This window comes from Oncorhynchus mykiss, chromosome 9 (genome assembly GCF_013265735.2).
Source record: "Oncorhynchus mykiss isolate Arlee chromosome 9, USDA_OmykA_1.1, whole genome shotgun sequence".
Taxonomy (NCBI): domain Eukaryota; kingdom Metazoa; phylum Chordata; class Actinopteri; order Salmoniformes; family Salmonidae; genus Oncorhynchus; species Oncorhynchus mykiss.
This window is the reverse complement of record NC_048573.1, coordinates 54,562,322-54,587,008: the sequence shown is the minus strand read 5'-3', so window position 1 is coordinate 54,587,008 and position 24,687 is coordinate 54,562,322. Positions and strand designations below refer to the sequence as shown.

The 24,687-nt window shown below is 48.7% G+C and overlaps 1 protein-coding gene across 2 annotated transcripts in view; it reads left to right on the top strand.

Moving 5' to 3' along the window:
- plxna1a (plexin A1a) overlaps positions 1 to 24,687 on the top strand; it is a 279,597-nt gene that overhangs the window by 210,797 nt on the left and 44,113 nt on the right. For both annotated transcript variants that reach the window (XM_036988338.1, XM_036988339.1), the window contains exons 11-15: positions 9,544 to 9,640; positions 12,566 to 12,756; positions 19,352 to 19,503; positions 19,972 to 20,092; positions 20,215 to 20,351. In XM_036988338.1, coding sequence (XP_036844233.1) covers positions 9,544 to 9,640; positions 12,566 to 12,756; positions 19,352 to 19,503; positions 19,972 to 20,092; positions 20,215 to 20,351 — 698 coding nt within the window. The remainder of the gene's footprint in view (positions 1 to 9,543; positions 9,641 to 12,565; positions 12,757 to 19,351; positions 19,504 to 19,971; positions 20,093 to 20,214; positions 20,352 to 24,687) is intronic.

Below are 24,687 nucleotides of genomic sequence, written 5' to 3'. Positions count from 1 at the left end.
GAGAGAGATACAAAGAGAGAAAAAGAGAGAGATACAAAGAGAGAGAAAGAGAGAGGTACAAAGAGAGAAAAATAGAGAGGTACAAAGAGAGAGAAAGAGAGAGGTACAAAGAGAGAGAAAGAGAGAGATACAAAGAGAGAAAAAAGAGAGGTACAAAGAGAGAGAAAGAGAGAGATACAAAGAGAGAAAAATAGAGAGGTACAAAGAGAGAGAAAGAGAGAGGTACAAAGAGAGAGAAAGAGAGAGATACAAAGAGAGAAAAAAGAGAGGTACAGAGAGAGAAAGAGAGAGGTACAAAGAGAGAGAAAGAGAGAGGTACAAAGAGAGAGAAAGAGAGAGGTACAAAGAGAGAGAAAGAGAGAGATACAAAGAGAGAGAAAGAGAGAGGTACAAAGAGAGAGGTACAAAGAGAGAGGTACAAAGAGAGAAAAAAGAGAGGTACAAAGAGAGAGAAAGAGAGAGATACAAAGAGAGAAAAATAGAGAGGTACAAAGAGAGAGAAAGAGAGAGGTACAAAGAGAGAGAAAGAGAGAGATACAAAGAGAGAAAAAAGAGAGGTACAGAGAGAGGTACAAAGAGAGAGAAAGAGAGAGGTACAAAGAGAGAGAAAGAGAGAGGTACAAAGAGAGAGAAAGAGAGAGATACAAAGAGAGAGAAAGAGAGAGGTACAAAGAGAGAGGTACAAAGAGAGAGGTACAAAGAGAGAGAAAGAGAGAGATACAAAGAGAGAGAAAGAGAGAGGTACAAAGAGAGAGAAAGAGAGAGGTACAAAGAGAGAGGTACAAAGAGAGAAAAAAGAGAGGTACAAAGAGAGAGAAAGAGAGAGATACAAAGAGAGAAAAATAGAGAGGTACAAAGAGAGAGAAAGAGAGAGATACAAAGAGAGAAAAAAGAGAGGTACAAAGAGAGAGAAAGAGAGAGATACAAAGAGAGAGAAAGAGAGAGATACAAAGAGAGAAAAAAGAGAGGTACAAAGAGAGAGAAAGAGAGAGATACAAAGAGAGAAAAATAGAGAGGTACAAAGAGAGAGAAAGAGAGAGGTACAAAGAGAGAGAAAGAGAGAGATACAAAGAGAGAAAAAAGAGAGGTACAGAGAGAGAAAGAGAGAGGTACAAAGAGAGAGAAAGAGAGAGGTACAAAGAGAGAGAAAAAGAGAGGTACAAAGAGAGAGAAAGAGAGAGATACAAAGAGAGAGAAAGAGAGAGGTACAAAGAGAGAGGTACAAAGAGAGAGAAAGAGAGGTACAAAGAGAGAGAAAGAGAGAGATACAAAGAGAGAGAAAGAGAGAGGTACAAAGAGAGAGGTACAAAGAGAGAGAAAGAGAGCGATACAAAGAGAGAAAAAGAGAGAGAAATAGAGAGGTACAAAGAGAGAAAAAGAGAGAGAGGAAGAGAGAGGTACAAAGAGAGAGGTACAAAGAGAGAGGTACAAAGAGAGAGAAAGAGAGCGATACAAAGAGAGAAAAAGAGAGAGAAATAGAGAGGTACAAAGAGAGAAAAAGAGAGAGAGGAAGAGAGAGGTACAAAGAGAGAGGTACAAAGAGAGAGGTACAAAGAGAGAGGTACAAAGAGAGAGGTACAAAGAGAGAAAAAGAGAGAGAAAGAGAGAGGTACAAAGAGAGAGAAAGAGAGAGGTACAAAGAGAGAGAAAGAGAGAGGTACAAAGAGAGAGAAAGAGAGAGATACAAAGAGAGAGAAAGAGAGAGGTACAAAGAGAGAGGTACAAAGAGAGAGAAAGAGAGAGGTACAAAGAGAGAGAAAGAGAGAGGTACAAAGAGAGAAAGAGAGAGGTACAAAGAGAGAAAAGGAGAGAGGTACAAAGAGAGAGGTACAAAGAGAGAGAAAGAGAGAGGTACAAAGAGAGAAAGAGAGAAGGTACAAAGAAAGAGAAAGAGAGAGGTACAAAGAGAGAGAAAGAGAGAGGTACAAAGAGAGAAAGAGAGAAGGTACAAAGAGAGAGAAAGAGAGAGGTACAAAGAGAGAGAAAGAGAGAAGGTACAAAGAAAGAGAAAGAGAGAGGTACAAAGAGAGAAAAAGAGAGAGAAAGAGAGAGGTACAAAGAGAGAAAAAGAGAGAGGTACAAAGAGAGAGAATGAGAGAGGTACAAGAGAGAGAAAGAGATAGATACAAAGAGAGAGAAAGAGAGAGGTACAAAGAGAGAGAAAGAGAGAGATACAAAGAGAGAGAAAGAGAGAGGTACAAAGAGAGAGAAAGAGAGAGATACAAAGAGAGAGAAAGAGAGAGGTACAAAGAGAGAGGTACAAAGAGAGAGAAAGAGAGAGATACAAAGAGAGAGATACAAAGAGAGAGAAAGAGAGAGGTACAAAGAGAGAGATACAAAGAGAGAGAAAGAGAGAGATACAAAGAGAAGTACAAAGAGAGAGATACAGAGAGAGAGAGAGAGAGGTACAAAGAGAGAGATACAGAGAAAGAGAGAGAGCGAAAGAGAGAGACAGAGAGAGAGAGAAAGAGAGAGAGAGAAAGAGAGAGAGATACAGAGAGAGATACAAAGAGAGAGAGAAAGAGAGAGAGAGAAAGAGAGACACAGAGAGAGAGAGAGAGAAAGAGAGAGAGAAAGAGAAAGAGAGAGACAGAGAAAGATACAAAGAGAGACAGAGAGAGAAAGAGAGAAAGAGAGACACAGAGAGAGAGAAAGAGAGACAGAGAGAGAAAGAGAGAGAGACAAAGAGAGCGAAAGAAAGACACAAAGAGAGAGAATGAGAGAGAGACAGAAAGAGAGACAGAAAGCAATGGCATCAAGAGGAGGGGAAGGGGGTTTCTCAGTAACATTGCTTAGGTGGGCTGGGGGCGGGCCCCTCGCTGATGTTTTAACCACACACGCAGGTACCCCTTCAAAATGACTAATTATCTGTGGGTGACCTGCACAAAGGCACTGGGTTCTTCCCCGAGCAGCATCTGGCCTGTTTTGTTAACATCAGCACTTTTCTGCCCAGCAGACACTGGATATCCAGCCTACACACACACATTCACACTCACAAACACACCAGAGTGCCCTCCTCTCTATATGAATAGCACAGGACATGCAATTCCAGGAGACAATTAATTGAGAGGAAAGATGATAAAGAGTGAAATGCTGGTTCATGTGTATGTTGTTCTTAATGAGGTCAGGGACATGTTACTGCTCACCTTGGATTTTCTCTGTTCGCATGGCTGATTCATTTCACACAACAGCCTCCACACACCGGCCAGGATACAGTCATGAGCATGATTACTCATCCTGGAACAGAGGAGGAACAGGGAAGAACAGAGAGGAACTGAGAGGGGCACAGAGAGGAACAGAGAGGAACATAGTCGAACAGGGAGGAACAGAGTGGAACAGGGAGGAACAGAGTGGAACAGGGAGGAACAGAGTGGAGGACAGAGAGGGTCAGAGAGGAACAGGGAGGAACAGAGTGGAGCACAGAGAGGGTCAGAGAGGAACAGGGTGGAGCACAGAGAGGAACAGAGAGGAACAGAGAGGAACAGAGTGGAGGACAGAGAGGGTCAGAGAGGAACAGGGAGGAACAGAGTGGAGCACAGAGAGGAACAGGGTGGAGCACAGAGAGGAACAGAGAGGAACAGAGTGGAGGACAGAGAGGGTCAGAGAGGAACAGGGAGGAACAGAGTGGAGCACAGAGAGGAACAGAGAGGAACAGGGAGGAACAGAGTGGAGCACAGAGAGGAACAGAGAGGAACAGAGAGGAACAGGGAGGAACAGAGAGGAACATAGAGGAACAGAGTGGAGGACAGAGAGGGTCAGAGAGGAACAGGGAGGAACAGAGTGGAGCACAGAGAGGGTCAGAGAGAAACAGGGAGGAACAGAGTGGAGCACAGAGAGGAACAGAGAGGAACAGGGAGGAACAGAGTGGAGCACAGAGAGGAACAGAGAGGAACAGAGAGGAACAGGGAGGAACAGAGTGGAGCACAGAGAGGAACAGAGAGGAACAGGGTGGAGCACAGAGAGGAACAGAGAGGAACAGGGTGGAGCACAGAGAGGAACAGAGAGGAACAGAGAGGAACAGGGTGGAGCACAGAGAGGAACAGAGAGGTACAGGTTGGAGCACAGAGAGGAACAGAGAGGAACAGGGTGGAGCACAGAGAGGAACAGAGAGGAACAGAGAGGAACAGAGTGGAGGACAGAGAGGGTCAGAGAGGACCAGGGAGGAACATAGTGGAGCACAGAGAGGAACAGAGAGGAACAGGGTGGAGCACAGAGAGGAACAGAGAGGAACAGAGTGGAGCACAGAGAGGAACAGAGAGGAACAGAGTGGAGCACAGAGAGGAACAGAGTGGAGCACAGAGAGGAACAGAGAGGAACAGGGTGGAGCACAGAGAGGAACAGAGAGGAACAGGGTGGAGCACAGAGAGGAACAGAGGGGAACAGGGTGGAGCACAGAGAGGAACAGAGAGGTACAGGTTGGAGCACAGAGAGGAACAGAGAGGAACAGGGTGGAGCACAGGGAGGAACAGAGTGGAGCACAGAGAGGAACAGGGTGGAGCACAGAGAGGAACAGAGAGGAACAGGGTGGAGCACAGAGAGGAACAGAGAGGAGCAGGGTGGAGCACAGAGAGGAACAGAGAGGAACAGGGTGGAGCACAGAGAGGAACAGAGAGGAACAAGGTGGAGCACAGAGAGGAACAGAGTGGAGCACAGAGAGGAACAGAGAGGAACAGGGTGGAGCACAGAGAGGAACAGGGAGGAACAGAGAGGAACAGGGTGGAGCACAGAGAGGAACAGGGTGGAGCACAGAGAGGAACAGGGTGGAGCACAGAGAGGAACAGAGTGGAGCACAGAGAGGAACAGAGAGGAACAGGGTGGAGCACAGAGAGGAACAGAGAGGAACAGGGAGGAACAGAGAGGAACAGAGAGGAACACGGTGGAGCACAGAGAGGGACTCAGAGGAACAGGGTGGAGCACAGAGAGGAACAGAGGGGAACAGAGAGGAACAGGGTGGAGCACAGAGAGGAACAGGGAGGAACAGAGTGGAGCACAGAGAGGAACAGAGAGGAACAGGGTGGAGCACAGAGAGGAACAGAGAGGAACAGGGTGGAGCACAGAGAGGAACAGAGAGGAACATGGAGGAACAGAGAGGAACAGAGAGGAACAGAGTGGAGCACAGAGAGGAACAGGGAGGTACAGAGTGGAGCACAGAGAGGAACAGGGAGGAACAGAGAGGAACACAGAGTGGAGCACAGAGGGGAACAGGGAGGAACAGAGTGGAGAACAGAGAGGAACAGGGAGGAACAGAGAGGAACACAGAGTGGAGCACAGAGAGGAACAGAGAGGAACAGGGAGGAACAGAGAGGAACAGAGAGGAACAGAGTGGAGCACAGAGTGGAGCACAGAGTGGAGCACAGAGAGGAACCGGGAGGAACAGGGAGGAATAGGGAGGAACAGAGAGGAACAGAGTGGAGCACAGAGTGGAGCACAGAGTGCAGCACATAGTGGAGCACAGAGCGGAGCACAGAGAGGAACAGGGAGGGACAGGGAGGAACAGAGAGGAACAGAGAGGAACAGAGTGGAGCACAGATCGTAACAGAGAGGAACACAGAGTGGAACAGAAAGGAGCACAGAGAGGAACAGAGAGGAACAGAGAGGAACAGAGAGGAACCGGGAGGAACAGAGAGGAACAGAGTGGAGCACAGAGAGGACCAGGGAGGAACAGAGTGGAGCACAGAGAGGAACTGGGAGGAACAGAGTGGAACAGAGAAGAACAGAGAGGAACAGGGAGGAACAGAGTGGAACAGAGAAGAACAGAGAGGAACAGAGAGGACACAGAGTGGAGCACATAGGAACAGGAAAGGCTTAGAGAGGAACACAGAGGAACAGGAAAGGCTTAGAGAGGAACACAGAGGAACAGGAAAGGCTTAGAGAGGAACACAGAGGAACAGAAAAGGAGCAGAGAGTAACAGAGAGGTATACAGAGGAACAGGAGAGGAACACTGATGAACAGGAACAGGAGAGGAATGGGAGAGGAACACAGATGAACAGGAACAGGAGAGGAACGGGAGAGGAACACTGATGAACAGGAACAGGAGAGGAACAGGAGAGGAACGGGAGAGGAACACAGATGAACAGGAACAGGAGAGGAACACTGATGAACAGGAACAGGAGAGGAACACAGATGAACAGGAACAGGAGAGGAACGGGAGAGGAACACTGATGAACAGGAACAGGAGAGGAACACAGATGAACAGGAACAGGAGAGGAACAGGAGAGGAACACTGATGAACAGGAACAGGAGAGGAACAGGAGAGGAACACAGATGAACAGGAACAGGAGAGGAACATCTAGATGTGATGAAGACACCGGTCCTGACTCTCCCATCTATCTAGGTGTGATGAAGACACCGGTCCTGACTCTCCCATCTATCTAGATGTGATGAAGACACCGGTCCTGACTCTCCCATCTCTATCCTGGTGCTGGCTGGTCCTGCAGTAAACCACCTGTCTGGTGCCAGTGAGGTACATGGCATTGAGTTGGTGTCACGCTAACATCATGGTGTCATTGGCATGTTGTAAACGGGCACATAAATAAAGCAGGGTGGTGGCAGCAAGGAGAACAGGGCATCTTGGTGGTTGGTGGCCGTTGTGTCGCAGGCGGACTAATCGTGGCGTTTAAAGTTTAATGTGGGCCTACCACAGAGATGTGTCAGGAGCAGGGTTAGACTGCTGGTGTCCATGGCCTTCACTCATTAATGATGAATGGGCAGGGTAGGGGGCTGGGGTGGGATCCCATGTCCTGCCCGGTTTAGTGTTGTGTTTGAACAGACAAGAGTGGTTGAGGTCAAAATGAGCAGATGGGTTCTTGTAACAGAGGCAAGGGACGTTTTGGATGTAGAGTGAGTCAAGATAGGAGTTTTCAGGTCAGATCACTGAATAAGGCTGTAAATACAGCTGCAAGCAACTAAATAAACAATGCAGCATAAGATGTGGAGACCAGTGTTAATTGAGTGGGTCAGGGGTTGGCCTTTATGGCCAGGCTATGCGTAGGTTGGAGGCTGGGCCAGAAAGTCTGGGTGAAGGGCTCCTGGGGTCTGTACATACAGTACAGTGTGTGTTAGACCTCAGCCCACTCTCTGACTGATCTCTGTAGCCAACGTTGAGTAGGACGTTCAAATGTGTTAACCCTCTCAAGACTGCCGGCCCAGAAGGCATACCAAGCCGTGTCCTCGGAGCATGAGCAGACCAGCAGACTGTCTTCACAGACATCCAACCTCTCCCTATCCCAGTCTGTAATCTCTATTTACTTCAAGGTAACTGAACTAAATGAATATTGCCCCATAGCACACAGCTCTTCCATCGTGAAGTGCTTTAAGAGGCTAGTCAAGGACCATATCACCTCCAACTTCCCCGATAGCTTAGACCTACTACAATTTGCATACCGCCCCAACAAATCCATCGCACCGCACAGCACCTTATCCCACCTTGACAAGAGGAATAGCTACTGTATGTGAGAATGGTGTTCATCAACTACCGCTCTGCTTTCAACACCATAGTTCTCTCCAAGCTTGTCACTAAGCTCAGGGCCCTGGGTCTGAAGTCCTTCCTGTGTAACTGGGTCCTGGACTTCCTGACGGGCCGACCCCAGGTGGTGAGGGTAGGCAACATCACCTCCTCTATGCTGACCCTCAACACAGCCCCTTCCTGTACTCCCTGTTCACCCATGAATGCGTGCCTACACACGATTCCAACTCAGTCATCAAGTTTGCTGACGACACGAAACTGGGAGTCCTGATTAACAACGACGAGACAGCCTACAGCAGATTGTATAGGTCCCCCAACTTTTCTGTTGGAAAATCATCAACAAATCAGCTCAAAGTGATTTTAACTGAGGAAATCTGTTCCCAAGTATTCCCACGCATAAATAGAGGCAAATTTAGTCTTATAATAATAAAATTATGATTTTAAATAAATCCGTTTTTGTCAAAACTATACTATATCTGTTTAGGATTCTTACGGTCAATTTGCAGTGTACAAATGATCTATTACTATGTTCCGGCCCCCGACCATCCTCTCAAGGAAAAATCGGCCCACGGCTGGATGTAATTGGGGACCCCTGGCCTACAGGGAAGAGGTTCGAGCCCTGGCGGAGTGGGCCAGGAACATGACCTCTTCCTCAATGTCAAAAAACAAAGGAACTGATGGTGGACTACAGGAGACAGAAGAGGGAGCATGCCCCCATCCACATCGAAGGGGCCACAGTGGAGAGGGTCAAAGCTTGGCGTGCACATCACTGAGGACCTGAAATGGCAGCCGCCGTGGTGAAGAAGGTGCAACCACAGGCGGCTGAAAAAATTCAGTAGGGCCTCTAGGACCCTGACACACTTCTACAAAAGCAGCATTAAGAGCATTCTGTCGGGCTGCATCACCGCATGGCTCTCCAGAGGGTGGTGCGTTCAACCCAACGCGTCACGGGAACATGCTGCCGGCCCTCCAGGACATTTAGGACACTCGGTGTCAAAGGAAGGCCAAAAAGATCATCAAGGACTTCAGCCACCCGAGCCACGGTCTGTTCACTCTCACCACCTTCTAGCAAACGGAGACGGTACAGCTCGCCATCAGACATCACTAATCGGCTGCCTGCCCGGTACTCAGCCCTGTACCTTGAGACTAATGCCCCTTGTATATAGAGTCATTGAATGCTGGCCACCTCATATTATGTTTATTTACTGTTGATTACTCACTGTATATGTACAGTATATACTGTATTCTTAACATATACCTACTACTGTACATACCATTTTCATTCCAATGATATACTGTCTATACACTCCACATATTTATATTCTGCATTCTGACACATGCTCCCCCTAATATATCTACTCAGGATTGTTAATTGGTCCCATTCTGATTTTTGGTTATATATATATATATATTTTATTATTTTGTGTTTGTATTGTATTTACGAGACATTCTACTGCACTGTTGGAGCTAGTAACATAAGCATTTACCTGCACCTGCTATAACACCTGCAAATCTCTATCCACAACCAATCAACTTTGATTTGATTTGATTTGACTAGGTGCCCATGGGAAGAGGCACAAGGCTGGGAGGAAGCGCAGGACCCAAATGAGACGTGTCAGGGAACAAATTGAAAATGCCAATTTCACTTACTCCTCGGCATCGTTCTTCACGCCTAAATTCTGCCACTTATTTCATGTGTAAATGAATGGCCTCCTCACAGTCATTTAGATTTATCCAGATTTCCATCCTCCTTTCGCTCCCATTCTCCCTCCCCTCAGCTCAAAATATACCTCTATATGCCCTGGATGTGTAGTATTGGTATTGGAAACCTGATGGGTGTGTTTGTGTGTCTGTTCATATTTATGAGGAAGTTTGTTTTTTGAGGGGGTTTCTGGGTGCAAGTGTTGTGATTGGGTGAAGAGTGAGTTTCTCTCCTCTTTCTCTTACTCCCCTTCTTTCATACCAATCTGACTCTGTCTCACACATAGTGATGTGAATACTGACACTGAATGTTCAGGCTCCATGAGGCCTGTAGATACTGATCAATGTTTGTTTCTCTTTCTCTCCCTCTTTCCAGTACGACTATGAGGGTAATGAAATCAGTGACCTGCCTGTGGATCTCTCTGTGGTGTGGAATGGCAACCAAGTCATTGACAACCCCTTCAACATACAAGGTAAAACCTCCCTTCTCCCCTCCTCTTCTCTCTCCCCTCTTTTCCTCTCTCCCCTCTTCTCCTCTCTCCCCTCCTCTCCCTTCTCCCCTCCTCACCTCCCCTCTCTCCCCTCCTCTCCTCTCTCCCCTCTTCTCCTCTCCCTTCTCCCCTCTTCTCCTCTCTCCCCCTTCTCCTCTCTCCCCTCCTCTCCCTTCTCCCCTCCTCTCCTCTCTCCCCTCCTCTCCTCTCTCCCCTCTTCTCCTCTCCCTTCTCCCCTCTTCTCCCTTCTCCCCTCTTCTCCTCTCTCCCCTCTATCCTCTCCTCTCTCCCCCTCTCCCTCTCTCCCCTCCTCTCCTCTCTCCCCTCTTCTCCTCTCTCTCCTCTTCTCCTCTATCCTCTCCTCTCTCCCCTCCTCTCCCTTCTCCCCTCCTCTCCTCTCTCCCCTCATCGCTACACTCTTTTAAATCCCTAAGATCCCATTTGAGGAGCCCCTTCCTCTCCAGCAGCACGTCTTTGAAAGGGAATGAAAGTGTTTTTACGCATGGCTACGCCTCTTGCTAGGCCCCGCTGGGTTCAATAATGCTTATCTCTCCCAGCGCTGTTTGCAGTAACTCCTCCAAAACAACATGCTGCAGATGAATAGAGTGGTGATAAATAAATAAAGAGAGGGATGGATGGAATTCGAGGAAGAGAACACGATTTGGGCCTTTGTTCCTCTGTGATCTGGCTGGTCTGGGGTCAGATCCTACTATTGCTGCTTAGGAGGCTCATCCTGCTGGATGGAGAGCCAGGTCTCAGTCATCACTAGTGGAAATTGGCCAAAGTGGCGAAATTATTACAGTATGGCAAATTAAACACTGGGGTGATAGATGTGCAGAAGATGAGTGTGCAAGTAGCGGTACTGGAGTGCAAAGGAGCAAAATAAATATGGTGATGAGATAGTTGGATGGGCTATTTATAGATTGGCTATGTACAGGTGCAGTGATCTGTGAGCTGAGATAAGGCAGGGCTTTACCTAGCAACGACTTATAGATGACCTGAAGCCAGTGGGTTTGGTGACGAATATGGTGGGTAGTATATGTGGCTTTGGTGACAAAACGGATGGCACTGTGGTAGACATCCAATTTGCTGAGTAGAGTGTTGGAGGCTATTTTGTAAATGACATCGCCGAAGTCAAGGATCGGTAGAATGGTCAGTTTTACGAGGGTAAGTTTGGCAGCATGAGTGAAGGATGCTTTGTTGTGAAATAGGAAGCCGATTCTAGATTTAACTTTGGATTGGAGATGCTTAATGTGAATCTGGAAGGAGAGTTTACAGTCTTACCAGACACCTAGGTATTTGTAGTTGTCCACATATTCTAAGTCAGAGCCGTCCAGAGTAGTGATGCTGGTCGGGTGGGCAGGTGTGGGCAGCGATCGGTTGAAGAGCATGCATTTAGTTTTGCTTGCATTTAAGAGCAGTTGGAGCCCACGGAAGGAGATTTGTATGGCATTGAAGCTTGTCTGGAGGTTAGTTAACACAGTGTCCAAAGAAGGGCCAGAAGTATACAGAATGGTGTCACATGGAGTTATCTTTTACCAATGGGGTATGGATCCATCCTCTGTTTCCCCACCATGTGGTGGAGCTGGGTGTCTCCAGATTATATCCTTTCTTTTTAGAGTAGATAGAAGTAACATCACGATGTCTCCCACATCCTCACACCGTATTTTAGACACCCCCATTCTGGTCATTGGATCAAGGTTATTTGATCTGAACACATGCTTTATGTCGAATTGCGTTTATCGCTTGGCCTCATTTGTTAATTGGCATTTGCGAACTCACTCTGCATATTGCTGCTTGAGCGTGACCTGATTTGTTGTTGTGGGGGCTGGGCCTGTACAAGGCTGAAGTGTCTGTCTGACTGCTCTGAAAGCCTTTCCATGAAAGGATTGTGGATTAGATGGACCCCTCTCTCTCAGTAACATAAGATAAGGAGAGGTTTTAACATGCACTCAGTGGCGCGTCGTGTCCTTTTGCATCACCTTGGATACTGAGCCCTCTTTATTCTTCTGCCTATGGATTGTCACAAAATCTGTAATGACACACCCATTTCCTGATGTTGGAATACAGTCGCTCACATAGTAGCATTTGTTAAAGCTGGAACAGAATCTAAACGTTCTTAGTACCTGCTGTGCAGAGGCCAGTTACATTGTACTCTGCCCAAACTTCCACGCTTAATTTGACACGTTGAAACAACCCCAAACTAAATTTCAAACCAGCCCTGCTTTATTCAAGCCCAACAAAGACCTTCCCTTCCCTTTCCTCACCCTTCCCTGTGTTTTTCTCTATTTTCTTCTGTCCCTCCCTCCCTCCGTGAATCATGGTGAATTATCCATCTCTGCCCGACTGCCCGAGAAAGCCCACTTTTGCCTTGGTGTAAAGTGGAAATCTTAATGTAATTAAATCATTAATTTGGTTCAGTTTAATTAGCACGGCGCTACTTTTAAGCTTAGCCGTGGCAAATCAGATTAACGGGCAGGTCCTCGGCGGGTGGATGGATACGCCGTCTCCTTTGAAGTCCTGCGGCTGTCTGTGGAGCGCCGTGCCGCGATGCTCTTTTTTCACCATCTTTCTTTTGTTTTCTATCTCTCTCTCCCGCTCATTTTCTCTGTTTCTCTATTTCTCTCTCCCCTCTCTCTCCTTCTTTCTCTTTCTCCTCTCTCTCTCAATTCTTACTGCTAATTGCTAATTCTTTTAAAAGCATAACTCTGAGCATTCGTGCCCCCCCCCCCAAAAAAACACAACAACAAGGGAATTAGGTGTTTTCATGTCTTATTTTAATGCTTGTTTCTCATACCACAGCATGAAGGTGAAATGCAAGATGTTGAAACTTAGTCTCAAACAACAACAATTATATTCACCTCTCTCTCTCCTTCTCTCTCTCTCTCTATTCTCACTGTGTTTCAGCCCACCTGTATAAGTGTTATGCGCTGCGGGACAGCTGTGGGATGTGTCTGAAGGCTGACCCCAGGTTCGAGTGTGGCTGGTGTGTTCAGGAGAAGAAGTGTTCTCTGAGACAGGAGTGTGCGCCACTGGAGAGTAGCTGGATGCACGCCACCGCCGGCAACAGCCGCTGTACACACCCAAAGATCACCAAGGTGAGACAGGCTCTAGGTGTGTGTGGGTGTGCAGTAGGATCCAGTTCAAATCCAATTTGATTTGTCACATGCGCCGAATACAACATGTGTAGACCTTACCGGGAAATGCTTACGTACAAGCCCTTAACCAACAGTGCAGTTCAAGAAAATATTTACTTGACCTTCCGAGTGGCGCAGCTGTCTAAAGCACTGAATCGCAGTGCTAGAGGCGTCACTGCAGACCTGGTTCCGATCCCGGGCTGTATCACAACAGGAGTCCCATAGGACAGCGCACAGTTGGCCCCGTGTCGTCTGGGTTAGGGGAGGGTTTTGCCGGGGGGCTTTACTTGGCTCATCGTGCTCTAGTGACTCCTTGTGGTGGGCCGTGCACCTCTAGGCTGACCTTGGTCGTCAGTTGAACAGTGTTTCCTCCGACATGTTGCTGCAGCTGGCTTCGGGGTTAAGCGGGCGAGTGTTAAGAGGCGTGGTTTGTTTTTTTAGGACGCATGACTTTCCCGAGCCCGTTGGGGAGTTGCAGTGATGAGACAAGATTGAAATTGGGGAGGAAAAGGGGGTAAAATATAACAAAAAATATATTCTAAAAGTAAAAAATACTATCAAAAGTAACACACTAAAATAACAATAACCTGGCTATATACAGGGAGTACCGGTACCAAGTCAATGTGTTGGGGTACAGGTTAGTTGAGCTAATTAGGTAGGGGTAAAGTGACTATGCATAGATAATAAACAGTGAGTTGCAGCATTGTAAAAACAAAGGGGGGTGTCAATGTAAATAGTCCAGGTGGCCATTTGATTAAATATTAAGTAGTCTTATGGTTTGGGGTTAGCCGCTGTTAAGGGGCCTTCTGGATCTAGACTTGGCGCTCCGGTACCGCTTGCTTTGCGGTACCAAAGAGAACAGTCTATGACTGGGGGGACTGGAGTCTTTGACAATTTTTTCGGCCTTCCTCTGACACTGCCTAGTAGGTCCTGGATGGCAGGAAGCTTAGTCCCCGTGATGTACTGGGCTGTACGCACTACCCTCTGTAGCACCTTACTGTTGGTCAGGATGCTCTCGATGGTGCAGCTGTTGAACTTTTTGAAGATCTTTGGACCCATACCAAATATTTTCAGTCTCCTGAGGGGCGAATAGGTGTTGTTATGCCCTCTTCATGACTGTCTTGGTGTGTTTGAACCATAATAGTTTGTTGGTGATGTAGACACCAAGGAACTTGAAGCTCTCGTCCCGCTCCGCTACAGCCCCATCGATGTGAATGGGGGTGTGTTTGGCCTTCCTTTTCCTGTAGTCCACGATCAGCTCCTTTGTCTTGCTCACGTTGAGGGAGAGGTTGTTGTCCTGGCACCACACAGCCAGGTCTCTGACCTCCTCCCTATTGTCTCAACTTTGTCGGTGATCAGGCCTACCACTGTGTTGTGTTGTCAGCAAACTTGATAATGTTGTTGGAGTCGTGCTTGGCCACGCAGTCATGGGTGAACAGGGAGTACAGGAGGGGACTACACACGCACCCCTGAGGGGCCCCCGTGTTGAGGATCAGCGTGGCAGATCTGTTGCTACCTACCCTTACAACCTGGGGATGGCCCGTCAGGAAGTCCAGGATCCAGTTGCAGAGGGAGGTGTTCAGTCCCAGGATCCTTAGCTTAGTGATGAGCTTTGTGGTCGCTATGGTGTTGGACGCTGAGCTGTAGTCAATGAACAGCATTCTCACATAGGTGTTCCTTTGCCCAGGTGGGAAAAGGACGTGTGGAGTGCGAATGAGATTGCGTCATCTGTGGATCTATTTGGGCAGTATGCTTCTTGGCTACGGACGTGAGTGCTACGAGGCTCTTTTGGATAGCTGGATTGGATGTACGGTGCCTCAGTAAAGATCTGATGCTGGCTGTGTACCAGACTACTGTTCTCTCTCTCTCTCTCTCTGTCTCTTGCTGTCTCTCTCTCTGTCGCCGTCTGTCTCTGTCTCTCTCTCTCTTTGTCTCTCTCTGTCTCTGTCTCTCTCGCTGTCTCTCTCGCTGTCTCTCTCTGTCTCCGTCTCTCTCCCTCTCTCTCTCTCTGTCACTCTCTGTCTCTATCTCCATCATTCTCTGCTCTAGTGCTAAACCTCACATTGCGTTTATAGCTGATTACATCCCTACCACCTACACACAGCAACAAGCCCAGCCACACTCCACCTACTCCTGATTTAACCTCGCCCCATTCAAGAACAAATCCAACTCATTCCTCTATTATTGCTATTTGCAGTATATTTGCTGCACCTGACACCTTGCTTGGGGGCAAATGCAGAGTGTTGTGTTAGTGTGTGTGTCTGCGTCCTTTAATCTACTCTGGAGAGGCAGCTAGTGTTTCAGCACATTATAAATCCCAGATATTGGATAATTGGCACTGGCACAGGAACTAATCCCTCCACGATGCCTGCCTCTGTCTCTCTCTCTCTCTCTCTCTCTCTCTCTCTCTCAGACAGAGCCCACAAGACAGAAGTAGAGGAAGGAAGGAGAGGAAGAGGAGGGAGGGGAAGGTGCCGACTGAAAGGAAATTCCGCAGTAAAGAGAATGAATACATAAAAATGCTTGATAGGTTGTTGCGTCATTCGGTAGTGATCTCTCGGTCTCTCTGAAATGGCACCCTATGGTCATGAAAGCAGCCCACCTTACAGGCTGAAAGGCAGCTGCTCTGTGATATGGTTGTAACAAAGAGCAGAGGACTTTGACTCCATGTTACATCAACCTACACTCATGAGAGATAACATGTTCCTCTTTAACAACTCTCTTTCCCTTTTTCAAATGTTCTCATTCTCTTGTCTTCATCTTTTTTACATTGTCTTTCTCTCGTCTCTCTCTCTCTCTCTTTATTCATATGATGGGGACTGTGTGCCTCTTTATATTAGCAGGTGGATTAGCTGGTAATTTCATTTGGAATATTAGAGTATTTAACCAGGATTTCCCAGCTCTTGCGCTAGGAGCCCCAGAGTGGTGCAAGTAATTGAATTATCTTTCTCTTCCTCCTCATTGTCTGTCAATAAGGAGCATCTCATGAATTTTGACTGACGTCTCGACTGCTAGTCGGTACTCAGAGGGCCCAGACATTCTACCCTCCCTTCCCAATCCATCACAAAGGGGTCTGAATAGCTCTTACGCCTCTCTTTTCCTCCTCCCACTCTGGAGGAACGGGGAAGACAAAGCGTCGGAATGAGGCTACGTCTGATAAGGGGAAGGGGGACAGGAGTCCCCCCTCAGCTAGTGTCTCTCCCGCCATAATAACCAACCCTCCCTCTCTCCTCTCCATCCATCCCTCAGCCTAGGCTGGTGCTCTGTGTGTGTGTGTGTGTGTGTGTGTGTGTGTGTGTGTGTGTGTGAGTTGTCTCAGATAAATATTATATCAGAGTGAATGCACTTAGCTGAGAGTGAGTGGGTAGGAGGGATGTTCCTGTGCTACTTATTGTCTTTCTATCCCCCGACCCCCTTGTTAGAGAGCACCCTGGATTTGCTTTGACACTTCAGCACGTAAAATATACATCTGTTGTTCTGCCGTACGTGTGCAAAGGGATTTGTGTTTTATTCAGAGGAAGAGGGGGGGGTGATTAGAGAGAGAGAAGGGGATTGAGAGGGGTGTATGAAAGTGAAGAGCTATAGGAGTGGTGGAGTGGAGCTCAGCACATTGAGGATTCTTCCGGGTAATCTAGCTCCTGTATGTTCCTACTGTGGCAAAAATCCATCTCCAACTGTCAGGTCCGTGTTTCAATCCAAGTGGAGCAATGAGGTATTCTGCTGTATAAATGGGCTCTTATTCGCTCTCTCTCTTTCTCTCTCTCTTTCTATCTCTCTCGCTCTCTCTCTCCTTGCGTCAGGGTGTGTATGTGTGTGTGTGTGTGGGGGGGGGGGGGAGGGGGGAGGGGGTCATGTGAAACGACCCCTCTGAAACCAATTAAAACACCCTACTTCACTGTTTTAACTTCGGAGTTCAGAGGCCAGAGTTCAGTGTCCAGAGGCCAGTGTTTTCATCGTGACAGGTCCTAGAGGTTCCCAGGGGTCAGACTGAGAACTCATAAGATGAGCAAACAAACTAGAAAGGCTATAGAGCAGAGACGCCTCTGAAGATCACAGACAATGTTGTGTGTCAGACCCTAGGAGGTCTGTTTACAATGCTTTCTGAGGGAGATTGGAGCCTGTAAGATAAAAAGCAGGAACCAAATAGAGGACATCTGCTCCACCATTCACACTGTTGTAGTTGTTATTATGGGTATAGGAGTGGCCCCTCAGCTTCACCCCCCTCATTACAACCCCCTCACTCCTCCCTGACCAAAACTACCCTACACAATTTGGCAGTGTCAGGGTAGGTTCATACTGTGTTTGACAACTATGCAATACATTGTATTTCTCTAAATGTTGTTGCCTATGTGTTGAGTGGTTCCAGAAACATGGTCTCCTACCATTGGCTGTCAGCATAACTGTCTTCCTTCCCCAGCCTCTCTTTGAGTACATTAACAACCCAATTTACAGCCTGCCTCAGCCCGTGTGGGCATGTGTCCCTAGTTCCCAGTCCAACCACACTGGCGTCACCCTGCTGTAGCCCTGCTCCACACTGGTTTGACGGCCTACAGCACAGACCTCTAGCAACCACCATTCTGCCACACTCGGCTTTTACAGCACCGCTGCCTTGTCATTATGTGGTAGAGGCATAGCACTGGGGCTGAGTGAGGTTAGGCTGCCTGTGAAAGCCTAGCCGCTGGGGATTGCTACTGGGGCCACATCAGAACCCAGGGGTGGCCAGCCAATGAAACGCAATAATGCCTCAGGACACGCCAGGGCGCCGTTTCCCTGACACGCTCTGCCCAGCCAACCAGGTTGTGGAACAGGCAGCCAGTGAGATTACCCATAATTACCTCGTGATGGTTGTTAGAAGCCGCCTCCCGGATGCTGCCGCCTCACATCAGTCATCATATTTGTTTTGTCATGCCACACCTGTCCTCGTTACGGGGAGTAATTTGGCTAAATAAATCACATTATGAAGCTGCCGTGTGACATGCTGCCACAGAATGGCGATGCGGGAGCCGGTGTAATAACTTTCAATTAGGTGGGGAAGAGGCCTTTCGCTGTGCGCCACGCAAGGTTTTTCTGTTTTTCAAAGCGGATGGGTGATTTTTCTTCATTAAAACACGGCTTGCTGGATTATGGTGTGTGGGTGAACGCGAGAGAAAGAGTAGCCAAGACAAACATATTTTCACTATATCACTAATATCATCAAAATCAATATATCATAGCACATTTTTGGGCTCATTCAGTAGATTAACTGATAAATTAGAATCCTGTGTAAAAATTCATGTTAAAAGTACCATTTAAAACATTTTTTTTTTAATTATACCGCTGCTGCTTCCTGTTGTCATGGTTTTTTGATTGATGGTTGAGTCTCAAAACACCGGTTTTAGATATTCATAATATTCATAATCAATATACTCTAATAAGTTGACATTTGGAAGAATGGTTACTCCCTACACACGTTTTACACTTGTGTTCAGATTACTTGTATTTGCTAAATTAGTACCTTATAAATTGCACACCTATATTTACCAAGCGGTCACTCAAGACTGGAATTGATTAGCTTGTTCTACTGTCTACTAATCAATAGCGCATGCAAATGAAGCGCTCACGTTGATATTGTATTGAAATCAATGCAACTGGGATGCTACAGTAACTCCTGTGATATGTCGACTACTGTTTGCACTCTTCTAACAGATAAACCTCAATTAACATTGGTATGCATACAGTATCTTTCGATAGAAGACAACCTGTCATAGCTACTTATCATCTTATATCTCTTATAACTTATAATGGAGTAGATCATTTCAACAAACCCCCAAATTGGTTTCTAAATAGCGACAGGGGTTGGCTTTCATTTGAATGATAACTTAACCCTCAAATCCATGAATTCAAGTGAGGCCAGAGACATTTCTAATCAAATATTCTAGCCAGCGTGGTCTGACAATACAGCTGCACTCTGAAGTCCCACTACGGACTGGCACATATAACAAAACCACTGGTACTAAACCAAAAAGATGGGTCTGTTTTAAGCAATCGATTTTGTGAGGTCGTGCTGCCTATTAACTTTCATACTCACATCACAAATCTGAGGTAAAAAGGATATGTATTTCCTGGAATTGTTGTGGTGAAAACATTAGTCTGTGTAATGTAGTCACACATTCTGTCCACCATAGGGAAATGAGCACAATATAACATCATTCAATATGTCCAAGTTATTCAATATTTGAATATAATGATGATAGTATTTGTAGCACCCTCACAAATGTGTTCAACAATGACATCTATTTCTTCCTACTTTAACCATGGAAAGAGTTTTAAAAAATGCTCCTAAGCACAATCTAACCAGGTGCCCTGGACTAGAGCGTCCATAGGGTCTGTGCAGCAGACAGAGTCTCCCACACAAAGTGCCATTTAGTCTGCCCTGCGTAGACTTACAGTACAAGGTGTTGGCCTTACCTTGCCTCTCACTGACTTCTTACCATACAGTCATTGGTTCTGACAATGATCTTCTTCTCTCCCTCCCTCCCTACTTCCCTTCCTCCCTCCCTGTGTGTTTGTCTTGCAGCTGTTTCCGGAGACAGGGCCGAGACAGGGGGGCACCAGACTGACCATCACGGGGGAGAACCTGGGCCTACAGTTCAGGGACATCCAGACAGGAGTGCGTCTGGGCAAGGTGCCCTGTATCCCCATCGAAGAGGAGTACATCAGCTCGGAGAGGTGATGAGGCTCAGCTGCCTGGCACTCACCACGCTCACCCACGCCTCCTACAAGTGCCCTCTATCTCCCTCCTCCTCTCAGTGTATATCCCCTCTCATCCTCTTCTGCTTCCTGTTGACATTGTCCTTCTGTCCATCTCTCTTCACCTGTCTGTTATCTTCTTCCTCTGCTCAGTGTATAGAGGTCCTCTTCAGCTTTCTCTTTCCTCTCCTTTGACCTCCCTGCTCCCTCTATATACAGCTCAATATTTGAATTTAGATAGATCAAACAATCTCTCCATAGAGCATTTAGATGGTAGATGCTCCCTTTCAAATTGGAGGAATCACTACACAAATATCAGACAGCTCTACTGTAGCTACAGGTGAGCTCAACACGTGTGTCTTCCCATGTGTCCCTAACTCCTCTCCCCTCCTCCCTCTCCCCTTTTCTCTCTCATACCTTCCCTACCATCACCCCTCTCTCCTACAGAATTGTGTGTTTGCTGAATGACGCCACAGGCTACCGGGTGCAGGAGGCTAACGTGGAGGTGTGTGTGAGGGACTGCCTGGCAGACTACAGGGCCCTCTCACCCCGAGCATTTACCTTCGTGGTAAGTAGCACCCAGGTGACACAGCCATGGTCAGGGGTGGATGGATCCTTACATTAGACAATGATTATTGGTAATTTTGTTGATTGCATAATAAACGTGTCTTATGGGTCCCCCTTCTACAGACTCCCTTCTTCACGCGGGTGCTGCCTGCCCAGGGCCCTCTCTCAGGGGGCACCAGGATCACCATCGAGGGCAACCACCTCAACGCCGGCAGCTCTGTGTCTGTCAACATCGGACGCCACCTCTGCCACTTCAAAAAGTGAGTGTCAGTCTGTCAATTCAGACTTCCTGTCTTTAGCTCATACCACAGTGGAGTCGACCCATTGCTGTGCAACACCTAGTGCAGGGTACAGTAGATCTCAGTCTACACCTGTATGAGGAATATTAACAGACTGCCTGTTGAAAATGGGGCTGCTCTGCATTGCAGCTGAGAGTTAGGTAGAGCCCAGCCAGGTAGTGTGAGTGCCAGGTTCCTACCGGGGGGGGGGGGGGGGGGGGGTACAGGGTGGGTTCAGGGGGAGTGAGGGGACATACAGGGGGAGTGGGGTGAGAGGTGGGGTGAGGGGAGATGTGGGGTGAGGGTAGATACAGAGGGAGTGGGGGGGGGGGGGGGGGGGGTGAGGGGACATACAGGGGGAGTGGGGTGAGAGGTGGGGTGAGGGGAGATGTGGGGTGAGGGTAGATACAGAGGGAGTGGGGGGGGGGACATACAGGGGGAGTGGGGTGAGATGTGGGGTGAGGGGACATACAGGGGGAGTGGGGTGAGGGGACATACAAGGGCAGTGAGGGAAGATGTGGGGTGAGGGGAGATACAGGGGGAGTGAGGGTGGGGGTAGATACAGGGGGAGTGGGGGGGTGACGGGGGAGTGAGAGGACATACAGGGGGAGTGGGGTGAGAGGTGGGGTGAGGGTAGATACAGGGGGAGTGGGGGGAGGGTTCAGGGGGAGTGAGGGGACATACAGGGGGAGTGGGGGGAGATACAGGGGGAGTGGGGGGGTTCAGGGTGGGTTCAGGGGGAGTGAGGGGACATACAGGGGGAGTGGGGGGAGATACAGGGAGAGTGGGGGGGTTCAGGGTGGGTTCAGGGGGAGTGAGGGGACATACAGGGGGAGTGGGGGGAGATACAGGGAGAGTGAGAGGAGATGCAGGGGGAGTGGGGGGAGATACAGGGGGAGTGGGGTGAGGGTAGATACAGGGAGAGTGAGAGGAGATGCAGGGGGAGTGGGGGGAGATACAGGGGGAGTGGGGTGAGGGTAGATACAGGGGGAGGGTTCAGGGGGAGGGTTCAGGGGGAGTGAGGGGACATACAGGGGAGTGGGGTGAGAGGTGGGGTGAGGGTAGATACAGGGGGAGTGGGGGGGTTCAGGGTGGGTTCAGGGGGAGTGAGAGGACATACAGGGGGAGTGGGGTGAGAGGTGGGGTGAGGGTAGATACAGGGGGAGTGGGGGGAGGGTTCAGGGGGAGTGAGGGGACATACAGGGGGAGTGGGGGGAGATACAGGGAGAGTGAGAGGAGATGCAGGGGGAGTGGGGGGAGATACAGGGGGAGTGGGGTGAGGGTAGATACAGGGAGAGTGAGAGGAGATGCAGGGGGAGTGGGGGGAGATACAGGGGGAGTGGGGTGAGGGTAAATACAGGGGGTGGGGGGAGGGTTCAGGGGGAGTGAGGGGACATACAGGGGGAGTGGGGGGAGATACAGGGAGAGTGAGGGTGGGGGTAGATACAGGGGGAGTGGGGGGGTTCAGGGTGGGTTCAGGGGGAGTGAGGGGACATACAGGGGGAGTGGGGTGAGATACAGGGTGAGTGAGAGGAGATGCAGGGGGAGTGGGGCGAGGGTAGATACAGGGGGAGTGGGGGGAGATACAGGGTGAGTGAGAGGAGATGCAGGGGGAGTGGGGGGAGATACAGGGTGAGTGAGAGGAGATGCAGGGGGAGTGAGGGTGGGGGTAGATACAGGGGGAGTGGGGGGAGATACAGGGAGAGTGAGGGTAGATACAGGGGGAGTGGGGGGAGATACAGGGTGAGTGAGAGGAGATACAGGGTGAGTGAGGGGAGATGCAGGGGGAGTGAGAGGAGATACAGCGTGAGTGAGGGGAGATGCAGGGGGAGTGAGAGGAGATGCAGGGGGAGTGAGAGGAGATGCAGGGGGAGTGAGAGGAGATGCAGGGGGAGTGAGAGGAGATGCAGGGTGAGTGAGAGGAGATACAGGGGGAGTGAGGGGAGATGCAGGGGGAGTGAGAGGAGATGCAGGGGGAGTGAGAGGAGATGCAGGGTGAGTGAGAGGAGATACAGGGGGAGTGAGGGGAGATGCAGGGGGAGTGAGGGGAGATGCAGGGTGAGTTAGAGGAGATGCAGGGGGAGTGAGAGGAGATACAGGGTGAGTGAGAGGAGATGCAGGGGGAGTGAGAGGAGATACAGGGGGAGTGAGAGGAGATGCAGGGGGAGTGAGAGGAGATGCAGGGGGAGTGAGAGGAGATACAGGGGGAGTGAGGGGAGATGCAGGGGGAGTGAGAGGAGATGCAGGGGGAGTGAGAGGAGATGCAGGGTGAGTGAGAGGAGATACAGGGGGAGTGAGGGGAGATGCAGGGGGAGTGAGGGGAGATGCAGGGTGAGTTAGAGGAGATGCAGGGGGAGTGAGAGGAGATACAGGGTGAGTGAGAGGAGATGCAGGGGGAGTGAGAGGAGATACAGGGGGAGTGAGAGGAGATGCAGGGGGAGTGAGAGGAGATGCAGGGGGAGTGAGAGGAGATGCAGGGGGAGTGAGAGGAGATACAGGGGGAGTGAGAGGAGATGCAGGGTGAGTGAGAGGAGATACAGGGGGGGTGAGAGGAGATGCAGGGTGAGTGAGAGGAGATGCAGGGGGAGTGAGGGGAGATACAGGGGGAGTGGGGTGAGAGGAGATGCAGGAGTGAGGGGAGATGGCTCTGCCAGCCTCTGACTAATTTAGACCTCTTGCTGGACCAGAGCCAGGACTCTCAGTGAAATACCCCCATTTACAGTACCAGTCAAAAGTTTGGACACACCTCATTCCCACTGAGGCGCAGGAACCCGTAGAGCCGGCCGAGGGAGGCACGGGAGCCGGCCGAGGCAGGCACGGGAGCCCGACGAGGCAGGCACGGGAGCCCGACGACCCGGCCGAGGCAAGTACGGGAGCCCGACGAGCCGGCCGAGGGAGGCATGGGAGCCCGCCAAGCTTACAATATGGAAAATAGTAAAAATAAAGATAAACCCTTGAATGAGTAGGTGTGTTCAAACTTTTCACTGGTACTGTATGTGTATTTGAATGTATTTATCTGTGTATGTACAGTTGATGTCGCATACACTTAGGTTGGAGTCATTAAAACTAGTTTTTCAACCACTCCACAAATTTCTTGTTAACAAACTATAGTTTTGGTAAGTTGGTTAGGACATATACTTTGTGCATGACACAAGTAATTTTTCCAACAATTGTTTACAGACAGATTATTTCACTTATAATTCACTGTATCACAATTCCAGTGGGTCAGAAGTTTATATACACTAAGTTGACTGAGCCTTTAAACAGCTTGGAAAATTACAGAAAAGGATGTCATGGCTTTAGAAGCTTCTGATAGGCTAATTGACATCATTTGAGTCAATTGGAGGTGTACCCGTGGATTGTATTTCAAGGCCTACCTTCAAACTCAGTTCCTCTTTGCTTGAAATCATGGGAAAATCAAAAGAAATCAGCCAAGACCTCAGAAAAACAATTGTAGACCTCCACAAGTCTGGTTCATCCTTGGGAGCAATTTCCAAACGCCTGAAGGTACCACGTTCATCTGTGCAAACAATAGTACGCAAGTATAAACACCATGGGACCACGCAGCCGTCATACCGCTCAGGAAGGAGACGCGTTCTGTCTCCTAGAGATGAACGTATTTTGGTGCGAAAAGTGCAAATCAACCCCAGGACAACAGCAAAGGACCTTGTGAAGATGCTGGAGGAAACAGGTACAAAAGCATCCACAGTAAAACAAGTCCTATATTGACATAATACCGCTCAGCAAGGAAGAAGCCACTGCTCCAAAATCACCATAAAAAAGCCAGTCTACGGTTTGCAACTGCACATGGGGAGAAAGGTCGTACTTTTTGGAGAAATGTCTGATGATGAAAGGTCTGATGAAACAAAATATAACTGTTTGGCCATAATGACCATTGTTATGTTTGGAGGAAAAGGGGGGAGTCTTGCAAGCCAAAGAACACCATCCCAACCGTGAAGCACAGAGGTGGCAGCATCTTGTTGTGGTGGTGCTTTGCTGCAGGAGGGACTGGTGCACATCACAAAATGGATGGCATCATGAGTTGGAAAAATTCTGCGGATATATTGAAGCAACATCTCAAGACATCAATCAGGAAGTTAAAGCATGGTCGCGAATGGATCTTCTAAATGGACAATGACCCCAAGCATACTTCCAGCAAGGAGGCCTACAAACCTAACTCCGTTACACCAGCTCTGTCAGGAGGAATGAGCCAAAGTTCACCCAATTTATTGAAAGGCAATGCTACCAAATACAAATTTAGTGTATGTAAACTTCTGACCCACTGGGAATGTGATGAAAGAAATAAAAGCTGAAATAA